Source organism: Emydura macquarii, unplaced genomic scaffold, assembly GCF_026122565.2.
Source record: "Emydura macquarii macquarii isolate MOO-44397 ecotype Brisbane River unplaced genomic scaffold, CSIRO-AGI_Emac_v2 contig_705, whole genome shotgun sequence".
Classification (NCBI taxonomy): Eukaryota; Metazoa; Chordata; order Testudines; family Chelidae; genus Emydura; species Emydura macquarii.
This window is the reverse complement of record NW_027130842.1, coordinates 17,278,667-17,306,156: the sequence shown is the minus strand read 5'-3', so window position 1 is coordinate 17,306,156 and position 27,490 is coordinate 17,278,667. Positions and strand designations below refer to the sequence as shown.

General features: G+C 42.3%; 1 protein-coding gene across 1 annotated transcript in view; it reads right to left on the bottom strand.

Annotated features, from left to right (window-relative positions):
* The window catches only part of FNDC1 (fibronectin type III domain containing 1), a 114,429-nt gene that overhangs the window by 50,931 nt on the left and 36,008 nt on the right, over positions 1-27,490 (bottom strand). The window contains exons 2-8 of the mRNA XM_067542238.1: positions 19,071-19,274; positions 16,538-16,636; positions 13,311-13,428; positions 10,905-11,092; positions 10,572-10,679; positions 7,107-7,295; positions 2,742-5,984 (exon numbers count right to left, since the gene is read on the bottom strand). Of these exons, the coding sequence (XP_067398339.1) occupies positions 2,742-5,984; positions 7,107-7,295; positions 10,572-10,679; positions 10,905-11,092; positions 13,311-13,428; positions 16,538-16,636; positions 19,071-19,274 (4,149 nt within the window). The remainder of the gene's footprint in view (positions 1-2,741; positions 5,985-7,106; positions 7,296-10,571; positions 10,680-10,904; positions 11,093-13,310; positions 13,429-16,537; positions 16,637-19,070; positions 19,275-27,490) is intronic.

Below are 27,490 nucleotides of genomic sequence, written 5' to 3'. Positions count from 1 at the left end.
GCAGGATGCAGGAGAGGGGAACTCTGTTGATTTTTTTGAGCTGATGCTGCTCCTCCCCCCAGACCTGCATAACGATAGAAACCCACCACTCGGTGCTTGTTTCTCACACCCAAATGTGGTGGTGCACCAGGTGCAGATACTCCATGGATGCAAAAAATAATCTGGCGTTGTTTGTTTGCATAGCACACAGCAAGTCAGGCACTTTGGATTCCTGGTTCGACTGGGAGCTCATGATATACCGCATAAGCAGTTGTGATGTGTTCAGAACACTGGCAGCAACAGCAGAGAGCAGTGCAGGATCCATCCTTTCAGATAGAGATGGTGGGCGCACAGGAAACAGGAGCCAATGAAAAATGCTGCGAAATGCAGTGATTTCTGTCCCATCATTCCATGAATTCCGATTGCATCATGGGACATTGAGCCCGCACCCATGATACACTGCGACCCTCTCCACCTTCCCACAACTCCTAGCGGCACAAGGTGGCAAGTTGCACAGTGGGATAGCTGCCCACACTGCACTGCTCTCACTGTCAATGCTAGAGCACCAACTGTGGATGTGCTTCGGCGACACAAGTGCTGTGTGGACAGGCACAAGCGTTGTAATTATAACGCTTTTTGATCATCGCTGTAACTTGCATCGACAACACTCTCTAGTGTAGACAAGGCCTAAGTTTCTATGCAAGTTTAAGTGGAAAGAACTAAAAACAACATACAAAAGGTCTGGGCCTGGTTTACCTTTCATTTACATCAGTGGAGTGTCTCCTGATTTACCATGGAGAGTGACTTTTGATGTACAAGACTGTAAATGAGAGCAGAATCTGACCAGTTATTTTAAAAAGCAGACATTTCAATTTCTTTTGGGATGCACTACTGCAATACTTTCATCTCTTCGCAGCTGAAAAGCAGCACTCCACAATGATTTGTTCTGAAGAGTATAAGCATTTGTTTTTTTTTCTGACATGTCTGGCCTGTTTGCTCTGATCCCTATGGGATTTTAAAAAAAACAGATGCAGAATTTCCAAACACAGCTTTAGTCACTAAAAATTTCTTGAACTTTATAAGTATTTTTTTTAAAATCCATCACCATGTGGAATCTTTTTTTTAATTTTTTTTTAATTTTTAATCCAACCCCCTACAAATTTTTTACAAAGAACCCAAAAGGGGAGGGGACGGAAATGACTAACATTTCTCCTCACCTCTAGAAGAAAACACTAGACAGAAAGAACAAACTTCATCTCATACAGCGTCGTATCATTTAATTCGGCTCAGAGCTAGAACAGCAATGGCCTCATCTACACGCACTCAACCTCGGAATGGAGAGTGATTTTAGAATCTTGCCCCCACCAAATACATAGGATGCTCACTCATCATGCACTCCCTTTGCTGTCAACTTGTGTGTTCTCTTCCTGCTGACGAGGGGGTATCCCAGCTCCACACAGATGGTTGTAACTGGCAGATCCAAAAAACCCAAGGGACTAATTTGTAGAGGTGTTGAGCACCCATAAGTACCACTTCAGTCTACTGGAGTGGTAGGTACTCACCACCTCTGAAAACCAGACCCTAAACTTAATCTCTCATGCAAAAAAAATATGCCTATACTGTGTAACACCAGTGTAATTTAAGATCCAATCTGCAATGAGAACTATACAAACAAAGGGACTCCTGCACCCAAGTGGAGCCCCACTAAAGTCAACGGGGCTTGGCAGGAGCAAAAGTCTACTTTGCATGGTTCCCGTTGATGGACTGGGACCATCATGAGCTGTTCAGTCTCACTCCCCTCTGGTACAAAAGGCTACTTAACGCAATGGAGAAATAGAACAGATGTGGTTCAATACTACTTTTGAGTGCCTATATACTGGAGCGATAGCAGGTATTCCTAACTATGGCTTATTGAGTTTGGGGTCTCAAATATTATATGCAGTAGGTTACAAAATAGTATTGCAATGAAACTGCTGGCTTATTATTGGTCACTCAGCAGGCAATAACCAGCAGACACCCTTCAAGAAAACAAGCTTTACAAGTTTAATTGCTGATAAGTGAACAACAACAAACAGGGATACAATCCTGAATGGCCTATCAACTCTATTCCCTTTAAAGTGAAGCAGCAAAAATTGTTTCTAAAAATTAGTTAAAGAAAGCAGAACATTCTGGATCAGCATGAGAAAACATCTTATTGTAGGGAAACAGGCAAGGTAAGACCGCAGGAGATAAGCAACAGAGACCAGAATAGCAGGTTTTAGTTAAAACCTGGAAAATCCTGTCAGTAACCCACACAAGGAATAGACATAAGATTATTTCTGCTGAAGAGCAATCTATGAGAGAGAGAGATATCCTACATACACATCATCTTTCAACACATACTTAGTTAAGCTATTAGTCTATAATTAGTGTTGCCCAGTTTCCATACATAGTCCCGGACTCTGTAATCTGATCTCCCTGGGCAAATCCCTGAGCCTCACTGATTTCATAGGAGACCACAGAGGCATACGGGTCAGGTCAGATTGTAGGATCAAGTCTTTGGACTGTGATCTCTCACCATATCACCCTCTGTGTCTGTACAGTATTTAGCACAATGAGGACCACAATGAGGCTGTCTGGGTACTACCAAAATATGAACAATAAATTGAATTACATACTTCAACTTGTATCCTGATGAAACAATGCAGCTTTCATCTAACAGCTGATGGGGATAAACATTCAAGACAGTAAAATTAATAAAATCATCAAAGTAAACATATTACCTTGTCTATACGGAGGTCTGACAAATTGCCGTTGGGAAAGGTTTCGTAGCCTTGAGTTTTGTAGTCGTTGACGGGGGAAGAGAGGGGACGAAGATGAAGGAAGGGTTGGAGGAGTAGAGTGTGTGGGATACATCTGAGAAGGCACAGATATGGATGCAGACGAGCGTGGCCAGGCCAACCTTGGCTTAGAAGATATATGTGGTTTGTTAGGGGACTGAGAAACTCTTGAGACTACAGAAGAAGACAACCTGCCTTGAGAGGCAGGAAGAGATTGTTTTAAAGTGGGAGGCTCTTCCTCCTCATCTTTTTCTTCTGCAGAGTTTACTCTGTGTATTAGATGAGAACCCGCTGGTTTCCTTTTATCCCTGGCACCATTGCCATTCATATTTTTACTGTCTCTAGAATTGGAGGAAGATGACCATCTTGCAGATGAAGATAATGTGGGTTTCTCCTCCACTTCTCCCTGATCATGCTCATTATTAGTAGCATCATCATCATCTTCCTTTGAAACTGACTGGTGAGATTTAGATAAAGAGGAGAAAGGAGCTTTTAGAGAAGGTTCCACTTTTGATGGTGTTGACTGGAATGGGCCATATTTTTTCTCACTTTTGGATGCTGTTCTAGTAGGGACTCTGGAACCTGAATGGTAATTAGGTACCGAAGGATGAGTTTGTCTCAAAGAAGTGGAGGATGACTTTGACAATAAAGAAGTATCCCTATTGTCCTTTGCTGTGTCACTGATGGAGCTAGAGCCTGAGTGAGCAGGTTTTGAAATGGCTACCTTGGATCCAATATGCCTGCCTGCTGGCAAAAATGAACTTGATCCTCTGGAAGGAGTTAGAGAGTCATGCCTACTTTTGTGTTTTTCATCAACTTTACTAATTTGAGAACCTGACTGCTGGTGTTGTGAAAGAGATGAGCTAGAATTTCCCTGAGATAAAGAGGTAGATATTCTCCTAGAAGAGACATCTTTAGGGAATGCAGAATGGGCATGTATTCTGTCATCTGCCTCCTGCTCCTCAGCCACATCCTCATCCTCCTGTAATTTTTTGTTACTTTGAGGGGAAATCTGAGAAGGAAGCCAGTCTCTAGAATTTAACAAGGATAATTGAAGTTGAGACTGACCAGCATGTCCCTTTTGAGAAGGGCTTGGTTCTGAATGGAGAGCTTTCTGGGATGAGAAACGAGAGCCCCCATTTAATGTTTTTTTAGACAAAGGCATACTTTGTTTTGATTTAGTGGTTTCCTTCACCTCCTTACCATCCTGATCATCGGGCTGTTGTTTGGAAGCAGAAGACTGTCCAAGAGAATACTTTTCTGCCGTAGCCACTGATGAAGACCCAGTGGAAGATGATGAGCCTGATAAGGCTCTTGACCTTGCATCCTGACCATTTGTTACCTGGTGAGAAACACTAGGACTAGGGTGGTGGTTAGTTCTAGTAGATGAGGGAGATCTCCCAGATATTGAAGGCAATGAAGAAGATTGACGGACTGTAAGCAAAGAACCTGATTTTGTGGGAGTTTCCTCTATTTCTGTGCTAAGTTCATCTTCTGAACCAGAGAGCTGTGATTTTTCTTTGAGTGGCTCTCTGCGGCGAGTACTAGACTCTACCGAAGGACTTCTTCTTCTGGTATAGACTGCTGTTGAAGATGACTGTCTAGAAGAGGAAGGTGAGTGGTCATGTGCAATAGTTGAAGGTAATGGTTTCTCATCTTCACCCTCCAATTCTCTAGCATCTCTATCAATATTGAAACTTGACCTACGGGCACTAGTTGAAGTTAGGTGTGCATTACTCTGAGGACGAACCTTTGAGGAGACAGCAGAATAAGGGGATTTAGAGGGTTGTATCTTAGGTTCTTGATTATTACTGACCCTGTTTAGAAATTTATTGGTTGTATGAAATGCTTTGTGCTTGAGCAAATTAAAACGTTCAGATGCAGTCTGTCCTAAAGATGACCTAGAATTAAACCTTGAAGAGGAAGAGTCTTGTCTTTTCTTTTCCCCTTCTGTTTCTGTGTCCTCACTATAATTATCATCATCAACATCCCTTCCATCAGACCTATGTTTAGCAGAAGGTGGGACACGTGAGTGAGTTAAAGTATGACTAGCAGAAGCAGAAACAGCAGACTTTGATGATACAGCTGCCATGGTTAATTTTGGATCCTTCAAAATTTGAGGATTGGAACCTGAGGGAAGTTTTGTTTGCAGTGATGGAAGTGAATCTCCATCATGGGAAGACCTGTAACTTGACCTTTCATTTCTACCTTCTACCTCTTTGCTATCATAATGGTCATAACTATCACGGGTACCAGAGTGAACTAATTTAGAGGAGGGATAGCGTGAATGACTTTGAGAGTTTGTAACTGTTGATGATGTAGGTAATTTAATTGGCACTAAAGAGGTGTGTGGCTTACTCTGATGGCTCTGGACCTCCTTGTGAGACACAGCGGACTGCCGATTCAATGGTAAAGCCAGGTGAGTGTGCTCTGGAGTTTTAGAAGATACTTGACTGGACCCTTGTCTTTTTAATGGCACAGAATCTAGAATTATTTGCTTTTCCTCCACACTTCCTGCAAGATCATGAGGTACATTATCAGCAGGCAGATTATCTAAAGGGATTTTAGGGGAAGAAGGAATATTGGAGTTGTCTTGTCTTTGACGCTTTGTTTCATTATCTGTGTATTTAGGAATGGGAGAAGATGCAAAGGAAGAGGATGAGGAGCGTTGGATTAAGGAAGGTGATGATGAGCCATGTTTGTCTGTGCTTGTTTGTCTTGTCCTTACTAGAGTGCGTGTTCTAACTGGTGTTCTACCCGAAGAAAGGACAGAGTGAAATGGCCTGCTAGCAGAGTGGGGCCTAATGTTTTTTCTCTGATCTTGGGTTTTAGGCAGTGGTTTTGGAGTTTCATTGGAGGAATCATGATCATCTGTGACTTCAGTGGACTGGGGATCTGATTCTTGCTCCGATGTCTTTTTAGAAGATAGCTGTGATTTATTTAACACCCCACTACCAGTCAAGAGTTTATTCTTAAACTCAGGAAGAGGATTTTTTGTATCTCCACCACTGGGGGAACTAGATGAATGAACAGCAGTATGCTTAGAAGAAGCTGATGGTTGGATTTTTTTAGACAAAACGGAAGTGGTTCGAGGTGGGGATGAAGGCACAGCATCACCAGGCTTTTTAGACTCCATAGTATCTTGAATTTTTGTTTGTTGATGAACATCTGAATCATCCCTACTTGCTGCAAAAGAGAAAAAAAAAATTTTTTTAAATTCACAACGATATCTGTAAAAACAGTATAAAAACTGCCTAGAAAAATGAATCAGTCAGCAAGATCCAGATCATTCTTTGGAACGCTGAATAATAATTAATTCTGTAACAGTTAATCTACTGGGAAATAGAAATATCACTACATTATCAATTGGGGAAAACTTACAATAAGAAAACAATCAGTTGAGAGTAGGCAGTACTAGACAAATAATTGGAGCTAGATCTTCAGCATAGCTTTATTGATTTCACAGATTAATAGATTCATAGAGTCTAAAGCCACAAAGAACCATTGTGATCTAGCCTGACTTCCTGTATAGCACAGGTCCTAGAACTTCTCCCAAAATAATTCCTAGAGAATACCTTTTAGAAAAACATCCAATTCTGATTTAGAAATTGTCAGTGATGAAGAATCCACCATGACCCAGGGTAAATTGTTCTAGTAGTTAATTACGCTCACCGTTAAAAATGTAAACGTTATTTTCAGTCTGAATTTGTCTAGCTTCAGTTTTCAATGCAGCTATGCTGATGTATACCAGCTGAGGATCTGGCCTTTAGTGCTACATTAAAAATAGTCATCGGATCTTGTGTTTGTCTATATAACAATGTACTTATAGTAAAAAGCAAATATTTTGGAGTTTTGCCTGAATAAGGACTGCAGAACTTTGTGCATTAACATTTAAAATTTAGTTTTTATACGCTGCGAATATTGTCAGGAAGAGTACATGCAAACAAAATACAGTATAGATTTTGTTGAGCTTTGTAAAGCAAAAGGAATATATTCATGCAGTAGGTCATGAAATAGCCAGAGAGACATGTTTACTTAAAATATTCTCTTTCCCTTTATACTGTATGTGCTATAAAGGTGATGACTGATTAATTACAAGCATCTATTGGATCAGTATTGCCATGACAGATCTAAGTTTCAAAGCTTATAACAAGCTGGCTATTAAAGAATCTTTTAAATGAAACAGTGCTATTAAACTGGAATTCTACAGTTTAGTGGAATAAAAAGCCAATGACTGCAATAAAAAAGTTGCACAAACAAGTCAGTGACAAGAATGAATAGACTGAATCATAGGCACACGATACTTACCTGTTGGCATAACGACACTGAAGGCTTTAGACTGAGGACCTTGTCCCCTCCTGTTTGCTGCACGAATTTTGAAAATATAGCGTTCCCCGGGCTGCAGACCATCTATTATGGCAGAAGTAGTATCTCCACGATAGGTGATGGACTTTGCTCCGAATGGTTTGAGAGCCGGGGCGTATGAAAGAATGTATTCTGAAATGATTTGGCAGACGGTTGGAAGGAGGAAACTGAAAACAGTCCTGTTTCCAGTGGACAGACTGTATGGGTAGGATGAATTAGAACGTGCATTACTAAAATTAATACATTAGCAATGCACGTCAAGTCAACAGTTGGAGTATAAAGACATGATATACAATAAGCTGAATAAACATTCATTCAACATATTAGACTAGAATATATATCTATATATAGAGAAAATTAGCTGATTAAGCATACAGAACACAAGAGATAAATCCTTCTAAAGAATATTTAAGCAACAATTCCCATTGTTGCTCATTATACCAAACAATAATTTTGATGGGAGCTATGCATCCCAAATGGAAAAAATAATGGTTGCAAAGTCAAATATTAGGTGGTCTGGCCACTGCTATCACGTTTTTTGTTTGCAAAGATTCAAAAAGTTCTACACTCGGCATTTATTCTAACACGAATTTGACAGATTGTATCTAACAACAGTTAGAAAACGTGTTGACTATAATGAAACACTAGCATTCCAACTGGTTTTTAATTGCCTTATAGCTACTGGCAATAAAGTCTGATGCAACCAATAACTGTTCAGTATTACTGTTACAGAGTTATTTATGTTAATAAAATAGTAGTAGTACTGAGTGTAAATATGCTGATAGTTAATCAGGAGGTTCAAAGCTTTTTATTCTCGCAGAAATTATACACTATTTTGTGTCAAACATTTGTATGTACCCAACTAACCTTTAAGACATGCAATATTAAAAGCAGGTGAAATACTTTTATTAGTGCTGTTTATTGTTTTATCCTTTACTTGCTCTAGAGTCCTGACACAGTTATAATCACTTTATACTTTAAGGCCCCAATTCTGTAGAAGCATCCCCACTACCACTACCAATTAGCTTTTGTGGAACTCCACCAGATGCAGAGGTCCAATCACTAGATCCTTGGAAATACTGGGACCTTAGACTCCCTGCTAACACAACATTTAAGCAGCAGCTTAATTTGAAGCACAGGAGTACTCCCATTGCAGTGAGTGAGACTACACACATGTTTAAAGTTAAGCTCCTGCTTAAATGCTTTTCTGGAAAGGGCCTTAATTAGAATAGTTTGTCCATACAGAGCAACTAGATAGTATATTAAATTCTCAGCTTGATAACTTGAGATCTTATCTAAAAAAGATACCTTAACCTACATGTGCTCTGTCCAACACAATTAAACATATATTTCCCCCTCATTGACACACAACACTCATTAATTGTAATGGGAGAAGTTCACCCTGTGCAGGGGACCAGCACAAGGCCTAGGTACTATTTAAGTCCCTCTGAAAAAAGCACCTCTCAAAAGAAGACTGAAGTGGTGCTGAGACCTAGCATTGGCCATCTGCACCTGGGTGAATTTTACCCTAACAGGAATAATGTATGCATGAAGGGGAACATATAACCTGTAGTTTTCCCCATTACACTCTCATAAGACCTTGATTCACAGAGTAGCATTTTTCCTGTAGTAACATGCAAGATGCCTTTTTCTCTAACAATTAATCTATGTTAGTTGCATTAAGAAATGCAATGACTAAGACCTGGAACAATTCATAAAAACAAAGATTAAAAATGCATCGTTTATATTCTCATACATGAATTAGTTTTACGGATCAGTGCAAAGACTGTAAATCATTAGCAGGCATGGGAAGTATTCTTCCTTCCTGGTAGTAAAGAATATCCATATTGGAGATAAGAAACACATGATATACAGGAATAACAGTGGTACTGATCATGAAAGTTCTACAACTATTGTTATTTCTGGCACTGGCTACTAGAGGGTAACTTCCTCAATTATTGAGATATGAAATGTGATCAGACTGGAAAACGAACAAAATAAGCTTACAATATGTGTGAAATAAAGCCAACATTTGGAGTAAACAATGATCATGAGAGACCTAATCCATGATTTAATTTCCACTGTATATGTATAATTTAATCATGTTTATTTAAAAAAAAAAAAAAAGGAGCCCTCTCCTATGGAACACCATCTCAAAAGAAAATATTTTGGTCTTCGTTTTCCAAAGTGATTTGAGGTGGCTCAATATTTGAATCCCCAACTTGCGGCACCTTAAAGGGACCTTGTTTTCAAGAGTTAAGAGCTCAGCCTCTGAAAATCAAGCCCCTTTAAAAGGGGTCTCAAGTTGGGCATTCAAAAACTAGAGTCAACCCAAATCACTGGCCATTTTTGAAAACTTCAACAAACGTGCCGATTCCTCAAAACTCAGTGCACGCTTTTAAAATTTCATATCACATCCATGCATCACTGCCCAGGGTTTTTTTTGTTTGTTTGTTTGAAGCAGTAGGGTGATACTTTGGCTTCACTGAAGTGCATGGCAAAACTCCTGTTCATTTTAATAGAGCCAGGATTTCACCACTGGAGTGTACACAATGCAGGTCTTTTGTGCTGATATGATATATGCTGTCTCTTTTCCCCTATGCCATTGGCTTGGTGACTCCACGGTTCTGATAAAGCAGTTGTATAATGTTCCAAAGGGATGGAGAGAAAAGCTGGTGGTTCCTTCAGTCATGGGTGAGTGCAAGTAGCCTAATTACCTGCAAATGGAGTTTTTTGGGGAAAAGGGGAAGAATGCTGGAAGGTTGTTCAAATCGTATCCAAATAAATTACCACTGACTGACACAGACCTACTTTGGTAACTGTTGCTTATGTTTGAAATTTCCAAATGTCAATATTTTATGCTTGATTCTTTAAGGGGAACTTTCGCACTTTGGAAAACTTTAAAAAATCATGAAACCTAATTCCACTATTCTGATGATTATCCTATCCATGCTCCTTTTTTAAATCATCAAAATGGCATTGTACTACCTCCATCGACAACTCATCTCCCCCCTGCTTGATACGGGAGTGAAATCATATGATTGTATTTGTGATATCACAATCATTTTGATGGCAACAGCTTTGTGACATCCCAGGCAAAGCATGATGGCTTCATGCAGCGCATGGCAAAAGCTGAAGCTGAGCTGGAAAGGAGAAAACTCTCCTGCACATGCAAGAATTGTTAATAAGAGAAGATTACTGGTATGGTCGGCTACAACTTGCACAGAAGTTTCTTTTAACTGAGCTTGCCACAGAGTGGAAGTCCCTCTTGAAGAACCTTAGCCCCCTACAGTTGTACATTACATACAGCAGCAGTGTCTGTTTAACTTTATCACTATCATGTGATTTCTGCAGGTCAGTTTGTCTTTAATTTCTCTCTCGGTCTGTTAACTGGCAGTAATGACGTACCTTTTACTTTTCCTTCACTCTCTGCAAGAGGGTCCCAAGATGCAGTAACAGAAGTTGTTTTGCCTTTTACTAGCCAAACATCTAAATTTTCAGGTGCACTGGCAGGAGCTGTGAAATATTCAGACATACACAAGAATAGAAATTAAAGGTAAGAAGTAATGGTTATACACAATGGCATATACTTTTTGCCCCGTGTTTGCATTCCAACACCTTCTAAGCAACTATTTCAAAGACATGATATGAAAAGCATTGATGAAGTATTGATCCATCTGCAGCTGCAGCAGATCTAATTTTCAAAAGGTATGTCAGGTGGAAGATAATTTTGATACATACCAGCTTCTGGGGTTCGTTGGTAAACAGAAGCACTCCATTTGCCTTCCCTTTCTCCCTCTGAAATTCGCACTGCAAATTCATACATGGTGTCTGGTATCAGCTTATCCACTAACACCCGTCTGTTAGACACTTGTTTGTAATCCCACCTTGCTGACTCCCCTTTTTCTCGATAACGGACAGAATATTGCCTGGGAATGGAAATGTGAGAGCCAAAATGTCATACCCAATCAATGAAAGTCATTAGAATCAAACACAGTTCAAGTTTTTTCCTACTAATGTGCTTGGCTAAAAAAAAAAATTCTAGTAATGGGGGAAGAGTGAGCATCATGAGCTAAACAATCTATTGTAGACTATGTCTACATGATGAGCACTTTATCAGGACAGGGTTACCAGTATATTACACTGGCAAAGTGCTCCTAGAGTGGATGCAGCTTACACTGGCAAAACTACTCTTTTACCAGTATAACTTATTCCACCACCCCAGAATGAAACAAGCTATACCAATAAAATTGCAGTTTTGTTGGTATAACTGCATTTACACTACAGATTTCTGCAAGCACAGCTATGTCAGTCAGGGATCACATCTTTTCACGCACCTGACCAATACAGCTGTGCTGGCAGAATTCTGGAGCATAGATGGCAGCACAAACTTAGTATCACTGTACCAATCACTGCAGCATCTAGGTTCCCCCTAATGTTAAGGTGAATGACATGGAAGCCGGTTGCACCCTGAAAGGAACTCATTCTAGGGGAGAGCTGGTAGTGTTTGCCCTGCTGCCCTGCAGCAGGGGGTTCTTATAGAAAGGAGAGCCTTACTTTGGAGGTTGGGGTTATTGGGAGCCCTACCAAAGGAGATTGCCTTTGGGATGAGTAAATCAGCATCTCTCAAGGTTGCACTCTCCTTACCCAGGATCTTTTGGCTGTGGTTCCTCCATCCACCACCACAATCCTCATTCAAGTGACCTTTACATCGCTACAGACCATGCACCCTGAAGTTAATATATCCCATTGTCTAGTCTCCTTATATACTTAGATAGCAAGCCTTTGGAGACAGGAGCCTTCTTTTCATGATACACATGGACAGCACAGAATGGTGCTTGATCCTGATCTGGGTCGCTAGAAGCTACTGAGATACAAATAAGAGTGATAATAAAAACAGTCCTTAGCATGTTTTAAACACACATTTTTATTTTTCTTTAGTTGAGTCCAATCACATTAAAAAGGCACCTGTCTTCATCTGTATGGCTCCCTTCTTGTAACAGAGTGGCTTGCCCTTGGGCTGGAGAGCCTGGGGCTAAGCCAACCCTGATTACAGAATGTGCCTCACCTGAGAGAAATCAGGTGCTCCAATTTAAAGGTGGCAGGAAACTGCAGGGGGTGGCTGGTTGAGAGAGGGAGGGAGGGAGAAAGTGAGGGCTGAGCTCCAGCCAGAAAGGGCCAGGGACTGGTGGTTTCAGGTAGAGTTTATGATTTGTCTGTGAAATTTGACTCAATCAGTCATGATATTCTTGCTGAATATCTTTCTTCAGTGTTCCTACATCCTGAAACAGGGCCTAAGCCCCCAAATTTGGAGCTGAACTGTCCCAAAATTTAAGATGTTTTCAGATATGGGATTTTGTCTTTCTATCAACTACTTTGATTAAGAGAAGAAACTCCTATAAATCTTGGATTGAAAATTGACCAACAGAAGCGTACGATCCTTCTAGTTTGATGCATTGTATCTCCCTGTCAGATATTATCAGTCCAGGGGGAGCTTTCCCTATAAACTAAAAACTCCAGTTCATCACACATTGTGGGGCAAATTAAAGCTGCCCATTACATTTAAGGTAGAGGGGAAAGAGAGTGCAGTGAGATCCTGTATAGATAACAAGAATACCCCCAAGTTATAATAGCTAATGCTACCAAAATTTTGGAAGGGATATTGAACTCCATCCTTCAGAGTTTAAGCCAATCTCTAACTATTAGCAAACAGTATGAGCCCTGATATGCAGGGCACCCACATGGGCGGGGGGAGAAGGGTACACTTTACCAGGGCCCAGAGACCCTGGTGGACCCGCCCCAGGCTGCAACCTCCATGGGTATGTGTGTGGGAGGGGGCCCATGTTAAACGTTTGTACTGGGCCCAAAAATTATGTTTGGGCCTTGTTGATATGGGAACAATTTTACCTACATCTACCTACTTCAGTGTTCTCACTCCATCCTCTGAAGCATCTGGTGCTGACCACTGTCAGAGACAGGATTTTGGTGTAGATAGACCCCTGATCCAATATGGCAATTCCTATGTTCCAATTTTGCCTTGAGTCAAGCTATGCCTGTAACTACACTTTATTATTCAAATATAAAACAGAGCTGTAAACAATGAAATCTTTAGTATACATCTGGAAAACACCGCCACAAAGTAAGTACCTAGCTGCGACAACTTTCTTCTGTTTTTCATATATGGGATCTGTCCACGCAACAAGCACAGACTGAGAGGACATAACGCGAACACTAATGTCTTTTGCCTCCTCTAGTTCATCCTCCTCTGAAATGACAAAGTAACAGAGTGAGTGAGCAATGAGAACTTTGGAAATCTCAACACAATAATAATTGCCACAATGACATTACGTAATATATTGTACTGATATATGACTATCTCAGATGATGACACAGGACAGAACCCCACAGCAATATGATCCTCTCTGCTACAGGTCTTTGTACGAGAATAAGGTGCTGTTCTGTTGTTCAGAATTCTATAAGCGTTTAGCCAATTCTAACCAGTTATTTATGGCAGACAAATTATTAAAATACTCACATTCCTTGCCCCCAGAAAACCCACCACTAGGACTGTGCAGAGAACAGAAATCCCATTTCATGAAAGATTTTGAAATTTGATTTCATTGTGAATTGTAGGGAAACCTGAAAATTTAGAAATGTTCTGTGAGGAAAAATTAAACAAAAATTGTTTTGGATCAATCAAAAAGGTTTGGTTTCAACAAAAATGAAACTTTTTTCAAAATTTCAACTTTTTTATTTTTAAATATATAATATAATTGAAAAAAAAAGTCACTTCAAAATGATAAATCAAAATGTTTCATGCAAAAAATGTCAAAATAAGATATTTTAACATTCTTGGAACTTTTGGGGGGAGGTGGGAGGAGAGAGGGGTATAAAATTTCAGCTAAATCAATGTAAGACCTCAAAACGTTCTGATTTAGGTGAAACTGCATTTTCCAAAAGAAAACTGTTCCATCAAAGTATTTCTGATCAGCTCTGCTCACCACCTGGTGACCAGGATACACTATGCTTATTGTTATTACAACAACAATCATTCTCTATACATCCCAATGGCACAGAACAAATGAAGAACAAGGCCCATGCCCCCTCAGCGCTGCAGAAGCGTAAAATTTGGAAATTGTTCAGGTCTGAGGAGGGCTGGGGCCAGTAAATGTTTGACTATGTAGACACACAGTCATTCTGCAAAGGGAGAATGATCCAGCTACAGGGCTTAGTGCAGTCCTGAGGTTGAAGTATTTACCACAGAGCAGCTCTACTGCCACTTCAGTCAAGGAGTGAAGGAATGGCATTCCTCTGCAGCCCAGGTCCCACAGAAATCCCTGCTATGCATCCCAGTGACCTGGGCTGGGAGCTGGGACCAGGATTTAATCCTTAATTAATATCAGTGTGTATACAAAAGTTAATGCTGTAAAACTAGATCCTCCCCTTCATATTTTATAGTATACTTTCTCGATGCATTTCATTGCTTCCAGGTTAGGGGTGATTTTTTTTTTTTTGTTTTGTTTTGTTTCTTTTTTAAATATCTTGTCCAAGGAAAAGTTAGATCTCAAATTTGATTGTCCAAAATGAAAATATGATTATTCCAACATAATAGTATCTAGATTTTATATAGCACTTTTCATTAGTAGATCTCAAAAAGTGTTTTACAAAGGAGGGCAGTATCGTCACCCACCATTACACAGATGGGGAAACAGAGGCACATAGAAGCGAAATAATTTGCCCAATGTCACCCAGCAGGGCAGTAGCAGAGTAGGAACAGAACTCAGGTCTCCTTGCCCAGTGATCTATCCACTAGACCACACTCCCTCGCTCTGTAGATCTTTGTAGCCAAAATGCGTGAGTTTGTTTTTTAAATTAAACTGACCAACATTTTCCTCCCTAATGGACAGGAAGGCCAATTTGTTCAGACCTGCCCTTATAACACCAGCCACCCAGAGGTTAGAACTGAAAAATGGCCATCAGCCTCAGTTTTCATGTAAATGTCATTGAGTAGCAGCTGTACTTCGCACTACATGTCAGGGACAGGGCCCTCCCTCATTTGCATTGCGCACCCTCCCTTAAGTTCAGCGTAGGATACATCTGGTTTTCTTGTGTTGTTCAGTTTCATTTACAACAAAACTGAAACAGAGAACCACTCTTCAGTCTCAGCATGATGGACCAGTCAGTCAGTAAGAAACCACAGCCACGTCTATACACAAACGCCACTTGTCCATGGGGACCGGACCCAGGCCCTTCAACACCAAAAGTACAAGTGCCTGCTTCTGCGCAGAGGGCAAACTCCTTGAGCTGTGAGTAAGTAGAAAGGTATTACAGTGGCTGAGGCTAGCCCCTAGGGAGGAACATTCACTACGGGCCTGATTCAAAACACATTGAAGTCCATGGAGAAACTTCCATTGCCTTTCAACGGGCTTTGGATGAAACTCTAAGCTGGTGTGTTACATTGAGCATAAAAGAGCAGCTTGGCTGGTGGGCAATAAGTAATTATATTTCACTTGTCAAAAGCAGATTTTTGGTCACCCAGGACAACAAAGCTTTTCCGAGCCTAACCACCACTATTCAAAAGAAGTAAGACGTTTTCTTTCCCTTAGAAAGTGGATTTTCAGCCATCTCTGTTTAATGGAAGCACCATCTTGAAAACAAGACACAGAAGGACAAATGAAAACCATGTAATTTTTCTACAAGGTGTGATTTGAAAATGGAAATACCTGTAGGGAAAAAATTAGCAGGACTGATTGATGATGTGACTCTCTGAGGAGAGCTCTGAGCCATGATACTAATACAATATAGCACCCAGCTCAGGAATGGTTAATTTAATTACCCAGTTAACACATCTAAAATGTTCTTCAACCCCCCAGCATGTTCTAACTGTAATATGATGTGGTGAGAAAAATGTTGAGCCATGTTGAGGGCTTAATATGAACTCGTGTGACTTCTAACTTCAGCGACAGTACACAGATGTGCACTCTCTCATTTCCAGGGAGGGGGGAGCAAAAATTTGCTGTGGATGCCTAGCCCCTCTGAAAATCAGGAAACCAACACAGATATTTACATTCAAGCCTGAAAATGTAGGCATTGAGTCTCAATGGCCAGCTCCTGTTGCTGTTATAATCAGTAGCAGCTTTGCCACTGACTGCAGTGAGAGCAGGATTGAGTCCTTTACACACAAATCTATTCTACCGATTTGAATTACAGGAGCAACCAGAGACATCAGTCACAGCAAGTACCCCCAGTGTGCGAGGTACTGTACAAACGTAGTAAGAGATGGCTCGTCCCAATCTATTGTCACAAAGCAGCATATATTTCACTTTTCATACACATTGCTTCATGACTTGACTGCAAATATGAAAACAACATACCTGAGATCTTTCTCTTGGTTAAAGCTGCCCTATAGACTGGTTGACTCTGCCCTTGGGAATTCCTTGACTGCAGTGAAACCATATAAACCGATTCAGATGCTACACATGAGAAAAAGCACAGACTTTTCTATAATCTTTTCCACAGCAATGGTAAACAAAGTTTCAATATCGTCAAGCAGAAGTCATTACATTTTTTTATTTAGGAAAATTCTATCTCTACAGGAGGGAAAAAAATCAGTTTCCTTAAAAAGAAACTTGGAAATTGTTGGCATTTACCACTAGAAGTTTTCATGTACATAGGTACCATAGCTATGCATGGCATTTTAGAGGCAGGTACACGATCTATAAATCCCATAATCTGAAGGTTTTGTTTTCTTACTTTCTCCTGAAAAAATTCTAAATATTTGCTCTCTCTCACACACACACACACACACACACACACACACACACACACACACACACACACACACACACACACACACACACACACACACACACACACACACACACACACACACACACACACACACACACACAGCTGAATTGTAGAATAAAGGCAGTGAAAGACCAAATGCTGCAGTTTAAAACACTGCATAGTATTTTTCACCATTATTTACTGCCTGATCCAATGCTCACTGAGTTAATGAAAAGAATCCCAATGACTTGAATGGGTATTGGATTAGGCTCCTGAACAGTGTAGGATGATATGTACTCTAAGTTATATCGGTGTGTGATGGGGATAGAGAGCACAGGGAGCTTCTCCCACGCATACACCTCATCCCAGCAGCAGCTCCGCAGAGCTCCAAGCCAGCGTGCGGCTGCGGGAGTGACTAACATATCTGGCAGGGTGCTGAAAGCAACGTGCACGGAACTTGGAGGGAGGGAGCGCAAGTTGTAGGAGGGAAGAGTTTGGAGGAAGCATCAGGGAGTCAGTGTGCGTGCACATGGCTAGAATGCTAGCTAGAGTCAGACAGCCCTGTAACTAGTTCTGCTCATACAGAGCCAGTTTAGTTTAGTGTTAGCATCTTGGAGTCTTCTGGTGAAGTAAGGAGGAAAGTTTGGTGCAGTGTGTACCTCCTCCTCCCCTCAGAACTATACAGCTTGTGCCAGCAGGATGACTCAGGACACTTGCATGCAGCCAGCCCTGCTCTGCTCCCTCATTGGCTCAGTATAGTAATGCCATGATCAATATCACCTGCTAACTAATGTCCCGATGCAGCAAGGTACGTGAGCCCACGCCTAACTTTAAGCCTGACTTCGGTGTGGTTACTCACAAGACACATTCTTAAGAACCTTGCTGAAGCACGACCTAAAACACATCCCCTGAGGCTTAAAAAAGTTCTGTGCTAGGATGTGGCTCGCTTGCCCTGCGTTGAAAGTCAATAAGCATTTCTTAATAATTCATTGGCTTTTATATAAAACACAATAGCTCTGAGATTAACAGCCTCCTCCTGCTCCACTGATTCAAACCGTCTGGATCCCTCAGGTCCAAGTGCAAAGTGCAGCAGGGAGCACAAGGGTGGTTGTGCTCCAGGGCTGGCACAAGCGGAGGCCACATGTGGGCACAGCAACATTAAGCACTTAGCATGGTCACCTGCGATGGGTGGAAATCCATCTCATCCCCATTGAGTGCCCACTCTGTGCCTCTGATGAGCACAGAGGGGTGAGCAAAGAATGAGAAAGCATGACTGTAAGTTTGACCCCCAGAATTCAAAGGAGACACAAAACTATGCATTCCCTTCTTTGCCCTTACTTGCGGTGTTAGGCAGGAACAACTTGGTGGCCACATGCATACAGTGCTCTCTTTAATGCAGGGTTGGGTTCTGCTGCTCTTTGTCCTGGCCATCATCTTTTACCTTCTGCTTATACGTGCACGATGTGAGATGACAGGCTATAACAGTGTGCGTAAGCATGTTTGCCATTTTAATTTAAACTATTAACGTATGGCCTTGAGCAACAGTGAAAAACAAGTAGACAGGTCGATCCTCTTTTCTCCAGATTCCTGGATTCTCAGGCCAGAATGGGCCACTGTGATCACCTAGCCTGACCTCCTGCAGAACATCAACCATAAAACTTCACAAAAATAATTCCTTTTGAACTACAGCAGATCATTAAAAAAAAAAAAAAAAAAAAAAAAAAGAACATTCAATCTTGATTTAAAAATGGCCAGTGACAGAGATACCACCACTGCCCTTGGTAAGTTGTTCCAATAGTCACTTACCCTCACTGTTAAAAATATACACATTTCCAGTCTGAATTTGTGTAGTTTCAACTTCCAGCCACTGGATCTCATTATACCTTTGACTGATAGATTGAAGAGCCCATTATCACCAGGTAGGTACATCTAGACTGTGATCAAATCATCCGTTAACCTTCCCTTTGTTAAGCTAAATAGATTGACCTCTTGAGTCTATCACTATAAGGTATGTCTGAACAGAAGAACATCACAATGCCGTATTATATATGAAACAAAAGAAACAGAAACCAGGCTCACTGGCTGAAGCTAGACCCATAGCATGGAAATTTAGCTCACCTAGTTTCTTAGCCTCAAGGCCTTGCTCATGTTTTTGCAGAGGAACATAAGTCATCTTTCGGCTGCTTTCCCCATAACCCCAGGGGTAGCCTTGAGATCTACGTGGACTCCTGAAGCCTGAGGACTGGGGTAGCTTCCACCGGGCAGATAATTTGTCTGAAGATCGGATACGCACTCTCAAAGGTTTGTTTGGCACTTCCTTCTCTTCAAAAAACAAATCAAGCAAATACACAAAACCACCACAGTTACTATTACACATTTGTCATATGTTAGTAGTAGTTGTCTGTCTGCACATTTAGCCATAAAACAACATCAAAATCTGTTTATAGCTCTTTTTAATTTTGTTATAAATCCAACCCCAATAAAAACATGTTTTCCAAGAGTGGCGTACAACACTCAATACATTTTTTCCCAGGCACTTCAGAGAAAATGGTGTAAGACATCCAAAGTGAAAACATATCATACTGTGAGGATTCTTGCCAGAAGTCTTGGATGTCTTACAAATCTCTTGTTTCATCTCTTCCCTTCGCTCCCCCCCTTCCCTCCCCTACAGCTTTAGGCACATAAGTACGTTATTTTCTGGCAAGTAATAAATGTCAGAATATTTCTGTGCTGTATTTTATACTATGTACACTGAAAGCAGTTAATGCTCCCCAGTACACATCACTAGTAGTTCTGGTCACCTACAGCGTCTTAACCATGCTTTCTTGCATGTGCCTGAACTCTAGACTTCTAGAGTTCAAAATTACAAACTTTCTTGATATGATCACTCGTGCAGACAACACCGCCACTGGTACTTTATAAAAGTCATTTGTATTTTACATTCACTAATAAGTAGGCAACTCCCCTCTTAAGAAATTGTATCAATACAAGTATTGCTTGAGCAACTAATACACTCATTCCAATGGCACTGCCTTCTTTTTTCTGCCAGTTTCCATTTTAAACATACACGGCATCATGCGAACAAGTATTCAACGGTTAAAGTAGACAGCTCCCCCTACTGCAGAGGTTTTCAAACTGTGGGGCACACCCTTCTAGGGGGTGCATGGAGGAACATTCAGGGGTGGGGCTAGCAGCAACACCAGATGGTTCGTGCCAGCCCCGCATGGTGGGGCCCAGGCCAGTCTCCACAGGGCGGGAGCACCATCTCCACTGTGACTCACCTCAGCGGGCCACCTTGCCTGCGCATCAGTGTCGACATCTGCTGTGGCCATGCCGATTTCCGCTCCCGGCAGCCTCCGCACCCAGCGTTGGCTCCACCCGCAGAGACCATCACACGCACCTTCCCCCTCCCCCCCCGAAAACCTGAGAGGGGGGAGGGGGCAGAGGGGCAGATATTGGCCCTGCCCTAGCGGTGCAGCCTGCCTGCAAGGTAGAAGTAGCTGCTGAGGAAGCCTTGGCTGTGCCATTGGTAAATATCTGCGAGGTGAGGGCGCAGCCAAAAATTGTTACTCAAAAGGGGGGCTCGGCTCAAAAAGTTTAAAAACCGCTGCTCTACTGTTTCTCCCACTGCACCAGCCAGAGAGAGGCTGCTTACCCAAACCAGAGAGAGGAGCTGGAGCGGTGTTCCCTCCCATTCCCCTTCACTTGAAACTCTGCAAGCACCATTCAGGGAGTCGACACACTCATTAGGTAGCACATTTCTTCTGAGAGACCACCTTGCTCTAAAGAAAGTGCCATTGTCCACACAAAGTTTCAGAAAATAGTTAGATTATCTACTCTGGTCTTTGGCTCATACTGCTCCTGTGGCTTTGAGCCTTTTGCTCCCACCTAGAAAACTGCACAGTTTAAAAAAAGGGAGAAGAAAAAAAAGTGTAAAAGTTTAGCTGAGGTGATTGCACCAGCACCATGGGGCCTAGTTCTAATTTGGATGCTGATTGAGACCCCTCGATGCTACTGTAATGCAAAAACTGAATTTGAAAAATATCGATCAATGAAAACTAGACAGTATGACTCAGAGACTTTAAGGTCAGAAGGGACCAATATGATCATCTAGTCTGACCTCCTGCACAATGCAGGACACAGAACCTCACCCACCCACTCCTGTAATAGACCCCTAACCTACGACTGAGTTACTCGAGTCCTCAAATCAGGGTTTAAAGACTTCAAGGTACAGAGAATCCAACAGCAAGTGACCTGTGCCCCATGCTACAGAGGAAGGTGAAAATAGATCCTGCTGATAAAGCAAGTTCTCTCCTTAATTTTGCTGTCACTCTAGGCCATAGGCACAATTCTCCTTTCAGGCTATGTCTACATTGCAGCGCTAATTCGAATTAGCTTAATTCGACTTTCAGCAGCCGATTTAAAGAAATCGCAGCAGACTTACACATTACGCTGTTTGCACTGGTCTCTTGCGTTCACACTGGCCAGCCTGAATTCAAATTAGAAAGCAGTGCAATGTGGGTAGCTATCCCACAGTGCAACTAGCCATGGAGGCTATTGGGACGAGAATCATCATCCCAGGATGCAGCGCTGCTTCCTCCCCTTCCCCCCCAAAACAAACAGGAAAAGGATTTTCACGCCATTTTTTTACTCCCTGCGATCGCCATTGCTGCAGAGACATGGAGCAAGGTATACTCTGCACTATAATTGTGAGCATGACAAATACATCACGACTTATCCTGGAGTACTTGAGAAATAGAGCAAGGCGATGCAGATACTACATCTATGCCACCGAGGCTGACCCTGCTAGGAGACATCCAACAGAACAATTACCGATTGTTACAGGCTGCAACGTATCACCTGCAGTTCATGGAACGCAGGTTCTAGTGCAGGGAAAAAAGCAGACTGGTGGGAACACATCATTATGCAGCTGTAGGATGATGATCAGTGGCTGCAAAATTTTAGGATGCGAAAGGCAACTTTCCTAGAACTGTGATAGGAGCTTGCACCGTCCCTGAAGTGCGTGAACACTCTCTTGAGACAAGCTATGACAATGGAGAAGAGAGTCGCCATCACTCTCTGGAAGCTGGCAACCCCCGACTGTTACCGCTCTGTTGGGAATCAATTTGGAGTCGGTAAATCCACAGTGGGCATAGCCATGTACCAAGTATGCAGTGCCATAAATAGACTTCTGCTACAAAGGCTAGTGACTTTGGGAAAGGTGCAGGACATAGTGGAGGGGTTTGCCATGATGGGCTTCCCAAACTGCGTGGGGGGGGGGGAGGAGGGGAGGGATTGATGGGACATACATCCCCATCTTAGCGCCTGCACACCTAGCGCCTGAGTACATAAACCACAAGGGGTATTTTTTCAATGGGCCTGCAGGGGCTTGTGGATCACATGGGTCGTTTCACAAACATCTATGTGGGATGGTCTGGGAAGATGCATGACACTCGTATATTTTGTAACTTGGGGCTGTTCTCTAAGCTGCAGGCAGGAACTTTCTTCCCTGACCAAAAAATTCAGATCAGGGGTGTGGAAATGCCCATAGTGATCCTGGGGGATCCTGTTTACCCATTGCTCCCTTGGCTAATGAAGCCGTACACCAGACACCTTGACAGTGACAAGGAGTGTTTTAACAACAGGTTAAGCAGTTGCAGAATGGTTATAGAATGTGTTTTTGGGCATTTAAAGAGTAGATGGAGGAGTCTCCTCACTAGGCTGGACATGAGTGAGAAGTACCTCCCTTCCGTGATATCTGCTTGCTGTGTTCTTCATAATATGTGTGAAGCTAAGGGGGAAAGGTTCCCCCAGGGTTGGGCTGTGGAGGCAGAAAGACTGGCCGCCAATTATGAGCAGCCACCTGCCAGCAATACGCTGAGAGCTAACCACAGAGTGCTTTGCATTAGGGAAGCTTTGAAAACCAGGTTCCGCAATGAGATGCAGGACTGATTTCTGTTCCTGTATGTTGTTTGCCTTTGATTATCCCCCCACCCCCCTGTATGTTGCTTGCCTTTTATGCAAGCCTGATTTCAGTTCCTGTATGTTGTTTTCCTTTGAGGATATCCAGACCCCCCACCGCCCTTCCAGATCTGTGCCCGACAAATCCCTCATGAACATGATTTTATTTAATAAAGAAACATTTTGGAAAGATGCAAAAATTTATTTTTGAACAGTCACATCTTGGGTGAAGGGGGGAGGGAGGGTTCCTTCACTGTCTTCAGGGGTAGGGTGTTAGCTTGCTGGCCAGCTGTCAGCGTGGCCACTGCAGCTTTCTGCTCCTCTCCACCGGGGTGGAGGAGAGCAGGTGCTGCATCCTGGCCATTCTCCTCCGAGACCTGTTTGAGGAATGGGAGGAGGAGGGCGGCATTAGGACTCTGTCCACAATAAGCCAGCACCAGTCTGCCTGGTCCTGCAGTAGTCTCAACATCTCCTGCGTGGTGCTGCGATCATGTTCCTGCATTTGGCCCATGTTCTGCGGCTGCCGAGACGTCCATGAGCTCCGAAAACATGACATCTCTGTTTAGTTTTTTCCCTTTTCCTAATCTGAGAATCTGTCCGCAGCACTGCTTAATGGTTGGGCCACTGGCGAGGAGTCTACAGAACGAAAGAAAAACAACAAGATAGCCACAGCTAGCACAGTAAAGAACAACGTACATATGTAACATTTTCAGATAATGATGCCTTGATAAACTGTAGCCACCGTTCCTATATTGAGGAAGAAGAAACATATGTATCAATTTCAACAATGATGGCTTGTTAAATGTAGTCACAGCTTGTTTATTGAGGAAGAAGATACATATGTATACATTTCAATAATTATGCCTTGATAAAATGTATCAAGTGACTTTCTCCCTGTGCTTGTATTTAAACGCCTTACAGAGAGGGACAGCGGACGGCTTGGGGGGTGGGGGTAATCTGCCTGTATCCCAAACCCACACAGAGAGGAACAGTGGGGGGAAAGGGGGCATTGGGGGGGGGTGGATATCTCTGCTTGCATCCCAAACCCACACAGACAGGGACTGAGTAGGGGGGGAGGGGGATCTCTGCTTTCATTCCAAACCCTTACAGAGAGGAACTGCGGACCGCGTGGTGGGGTTGGGGAAGGCTATGCTTAAAACACATGAAGCTATGGTACTGGCTACCTTGAGTGCAGAGAATAATCCTAACGTGGATTGAAGAAAAAGTCAGCCATCCACTGAAAAAGTTTTCAAGGGATAGCCCATTACATACATTAAGTTTTCAATGTGATATCAACTGATGATAAAAGTAGCTTTTCTCATCACATAAAAAACCTGATCCCTGGGTAACCACCCAGTACAATCACAAACGCCTGAGATCCCCTTCGTTTCCACTCCTCCCCGCCCCACACACACACCCAATGTACAAGGACAAGAAAACTCACCAGATGTGCCTTCCCTGGGATCATTAGTGCTGTCCTGTGTGCTGGTGGACTGCTCTGGGGTCAAGAATAAGTCCTGAGTTTCTGGGAGAACGGACACCTTGCTCTCATGCTCCCTGCTTTCCACAGGTTCCTCCTCCTCCTCGTCCACAGACTCCTGCTCATTGTTCATGGACTGTGAAGTAGCTGTTAGCTTCCCTGGCTTTCTGATATGTCTGGCGCAGCTCCTTGATCTTGACTCTGCACTGCTGAGCGTCCCTCGTGTCCCTTCTCCAGCGTGCCCTGGGATATCATCTCATAAATGTTCAGATTCCTTTTGCTGGCTCTGAGCTGAGCCAGAACTGACTCCTCGCCCCACAGCCCGATGAGGTCTAAGACCTCTGGTTGAGTCCATGCTGGAACGCATTTGGGCTTTGCAGTAGCTATGCTGAGAACAGTGGCAAACCTCTCTCCATGCTGGCAGAAAACACAGGAAATTCAAATCTTCCCAGGGTTTATGGGGAAGGGACTTTGCCTGCTAGTGTGACCACAGAGCAGCACAGCGTGACTGGCCAAAGCGGTGAAAACGGGGCATAATGGGATACATTCTGGAGGGCAATTAATTTGATTTAAGCTCCATTACGTTCACACAGACACTAATTTGAACTAATAAATTCAAATTAGGTGCTACACCACTTGCAGAGGTGGTCTTATTAATTCGATTTTACAGCACTTTAATTTGAATTAACAGTGGTGCCAGTGTAGACATGTGAGTAATTAATTCAAATTAAGGAAATTTAAATCTAACTAAGTCCCCAATGTGTACCAGGCCTCAGTTATACCTGTGCAACTCGACTGAGCTCGGGGTTGATACAACAGTGAAAAGAATTAGTTGCTCTAGATCCAAATATCCCCTGTTGGAGGGGCTGAGAATGTTAATTTTGTCACCAGTTCAAGAAAATATCCCTATTCAGGGCTGCATTTAAGTACATGCTTAAAGTTAGGCATGTGTTCAAGTCACATTGGAACCAATAGGATTTAAGTATTGCTTAAAGTTAAGCAAATGCTTAAATGCTTCCCTGAATCAGGGCCTCAGAGGAGTTATTCACATATCCAAAACTCAGCTATTATTGGTAAGGCATGATTAGGTAATGCCAATAGTTCTGAAAATGTAAGTACTGTGACAATCTTTATTAAGCAACCATCTTCCCAAAGCAAGCACCCCAAGGTATCTCAATCATTTCACAATGTTAAATCACCACTAGTAAGGGACTCCTTTTCCAGTGCAACAAAGACTGCGCAGAACTGTTCACAGAGCTCTCCTAGCAGATCATCTGAAAAGCTTTGGATTTCAGTGCTCGTAAAGCACATGTTGCATCAGACACAGCTTGGGCACAAGCCATGGTACACTTTGCAGAGTTCTGTGTATTGCTTTTACTTTTTATTCTGAAACACCTTTTGATTGGACCTAAATATTGCAAAACTGACAGACAGCTCAATGGTTCAGCTATATACGTACAGATTACATTTTAAGTCTGTTTTCATTAAGTATTTTTAGTTCAATTATTTTATAAAGTTTTTAAGTATTTTTATTTATGTGGCCAGATTCGCCTCTATATTCTGCCTTCTTTGCAGACTTTCAACACAAAGCAGCCATAAATCCAGATTAACCAGCAAATTAAACCAGGTTTACAGTGGCTTTGAGTAGCTGGAACAATGCAAATCAGTCAGCGCATAGCAGTGGATCTGGTCCTAAGTGTTTTATAAAAATATAACAATTTTTATATTAAATAAGTATTTATCGGATTTCCTTCCACTTTTCAAATAACATTCTCGATCACCTTCATTAAAAGGCTACCTGCTCAAGCAACCACTTTTTTTTTGTTCCTTTGAGCTGTCACTTTTTCACCATATAACCCATTTTCAAAGGTCAATTATTTACAGATAGCATGCACACTATCCAGTGCTAATTCACAGGCCTTTCATACAGAACTATAAATCTAGCAAACTCAAGCCCTGAATCTCCCTCTTCCCCCTTCTTTTGTAATAAATGTATGTTATTGCTCAGGCTTTTCTTCACTGAATCAACTAAGAGCTCACATTGGCTAAATAATGCAATTGAACCTTTGAGAAGCTTGTTGGCTGAGTGTGGCAGGAAGGGAATCTGCAACTGAGAGTTTTTTTCTTCACCAGTCAGTGGCATAGCTTTCCAGCTGGAATTACTATAAAGAGTTCCAGCGGACAAAGGGCACAAGAGAAACCAAGCCAGCCATATGGAAAGTATCCTATTTAAAACAAATGTAGCTTTAGGCAAAAAGAAGTGTATCTGCTCTCATGTTAAATTAAGGGCATTTATAGAGATTTTAAAAATAGGACTGTGCAGGTTTTAAAAGATAGCCCTCATTCTAGCTCCAGGCATTACTGCCTGTCTGCCCTATTTTACGAATAAGGAGAAAGTGGTGAAGTTGGGAAGAAGCAAAGAGAACAGGAGCAGAGCAGGAAATGAAGGATGGGAAAAGACAAAACAAAGTTAGAATAAGTTTTGGACACCCAACCAAACAGATCCCCTGCAGCTAACAGAAGAGTTCTGCCAGGGAGTTCTCCGGGTGAAGGAGGAGTGACTACATGACCTTTGGGTGAATTTGTTGTCTGAAGTGTGCTTGATGCTTGACTGAAATAGGTCATGTTTGTTTGGGGGACCATGTGCTGATCCTAGCAGCCTGCTAAGCAGGCTGAGAGCTTCTCAATGAGGCTTTGATCCCCAAGTCCTTTAGCACCCATCAATCAGAGGCAGCTAACGGGAGTTTTGCAAGGGAGTTGAGTGGGAAAGTGGGGGGTAGATACACTTCATTAACATTATGTAAACTAAAGACAATAAGTCCTTCCCCCCCCCCAATAAAAAACAAACAATAAAAGAAAGAGCTGCAAGAGCAAAAAGAGAATGCAGTCAGAAGTCCAGCAATAGAGTGGAGGCTATCCAGTTTATTGCACTTAATGCAACATGTATGATTACCTGCCCTAGGAGTGGGTGGCGTATGTGTGCATTCAATGCAAGGAGCTCTTGGCCGTCAGAGACTACATACGGGCTTTGGAGACCAGAGTTGCTGAACGCTAAGGGAGACAGAGAGGTACATAGATGAGACTTTCTGGGACACAG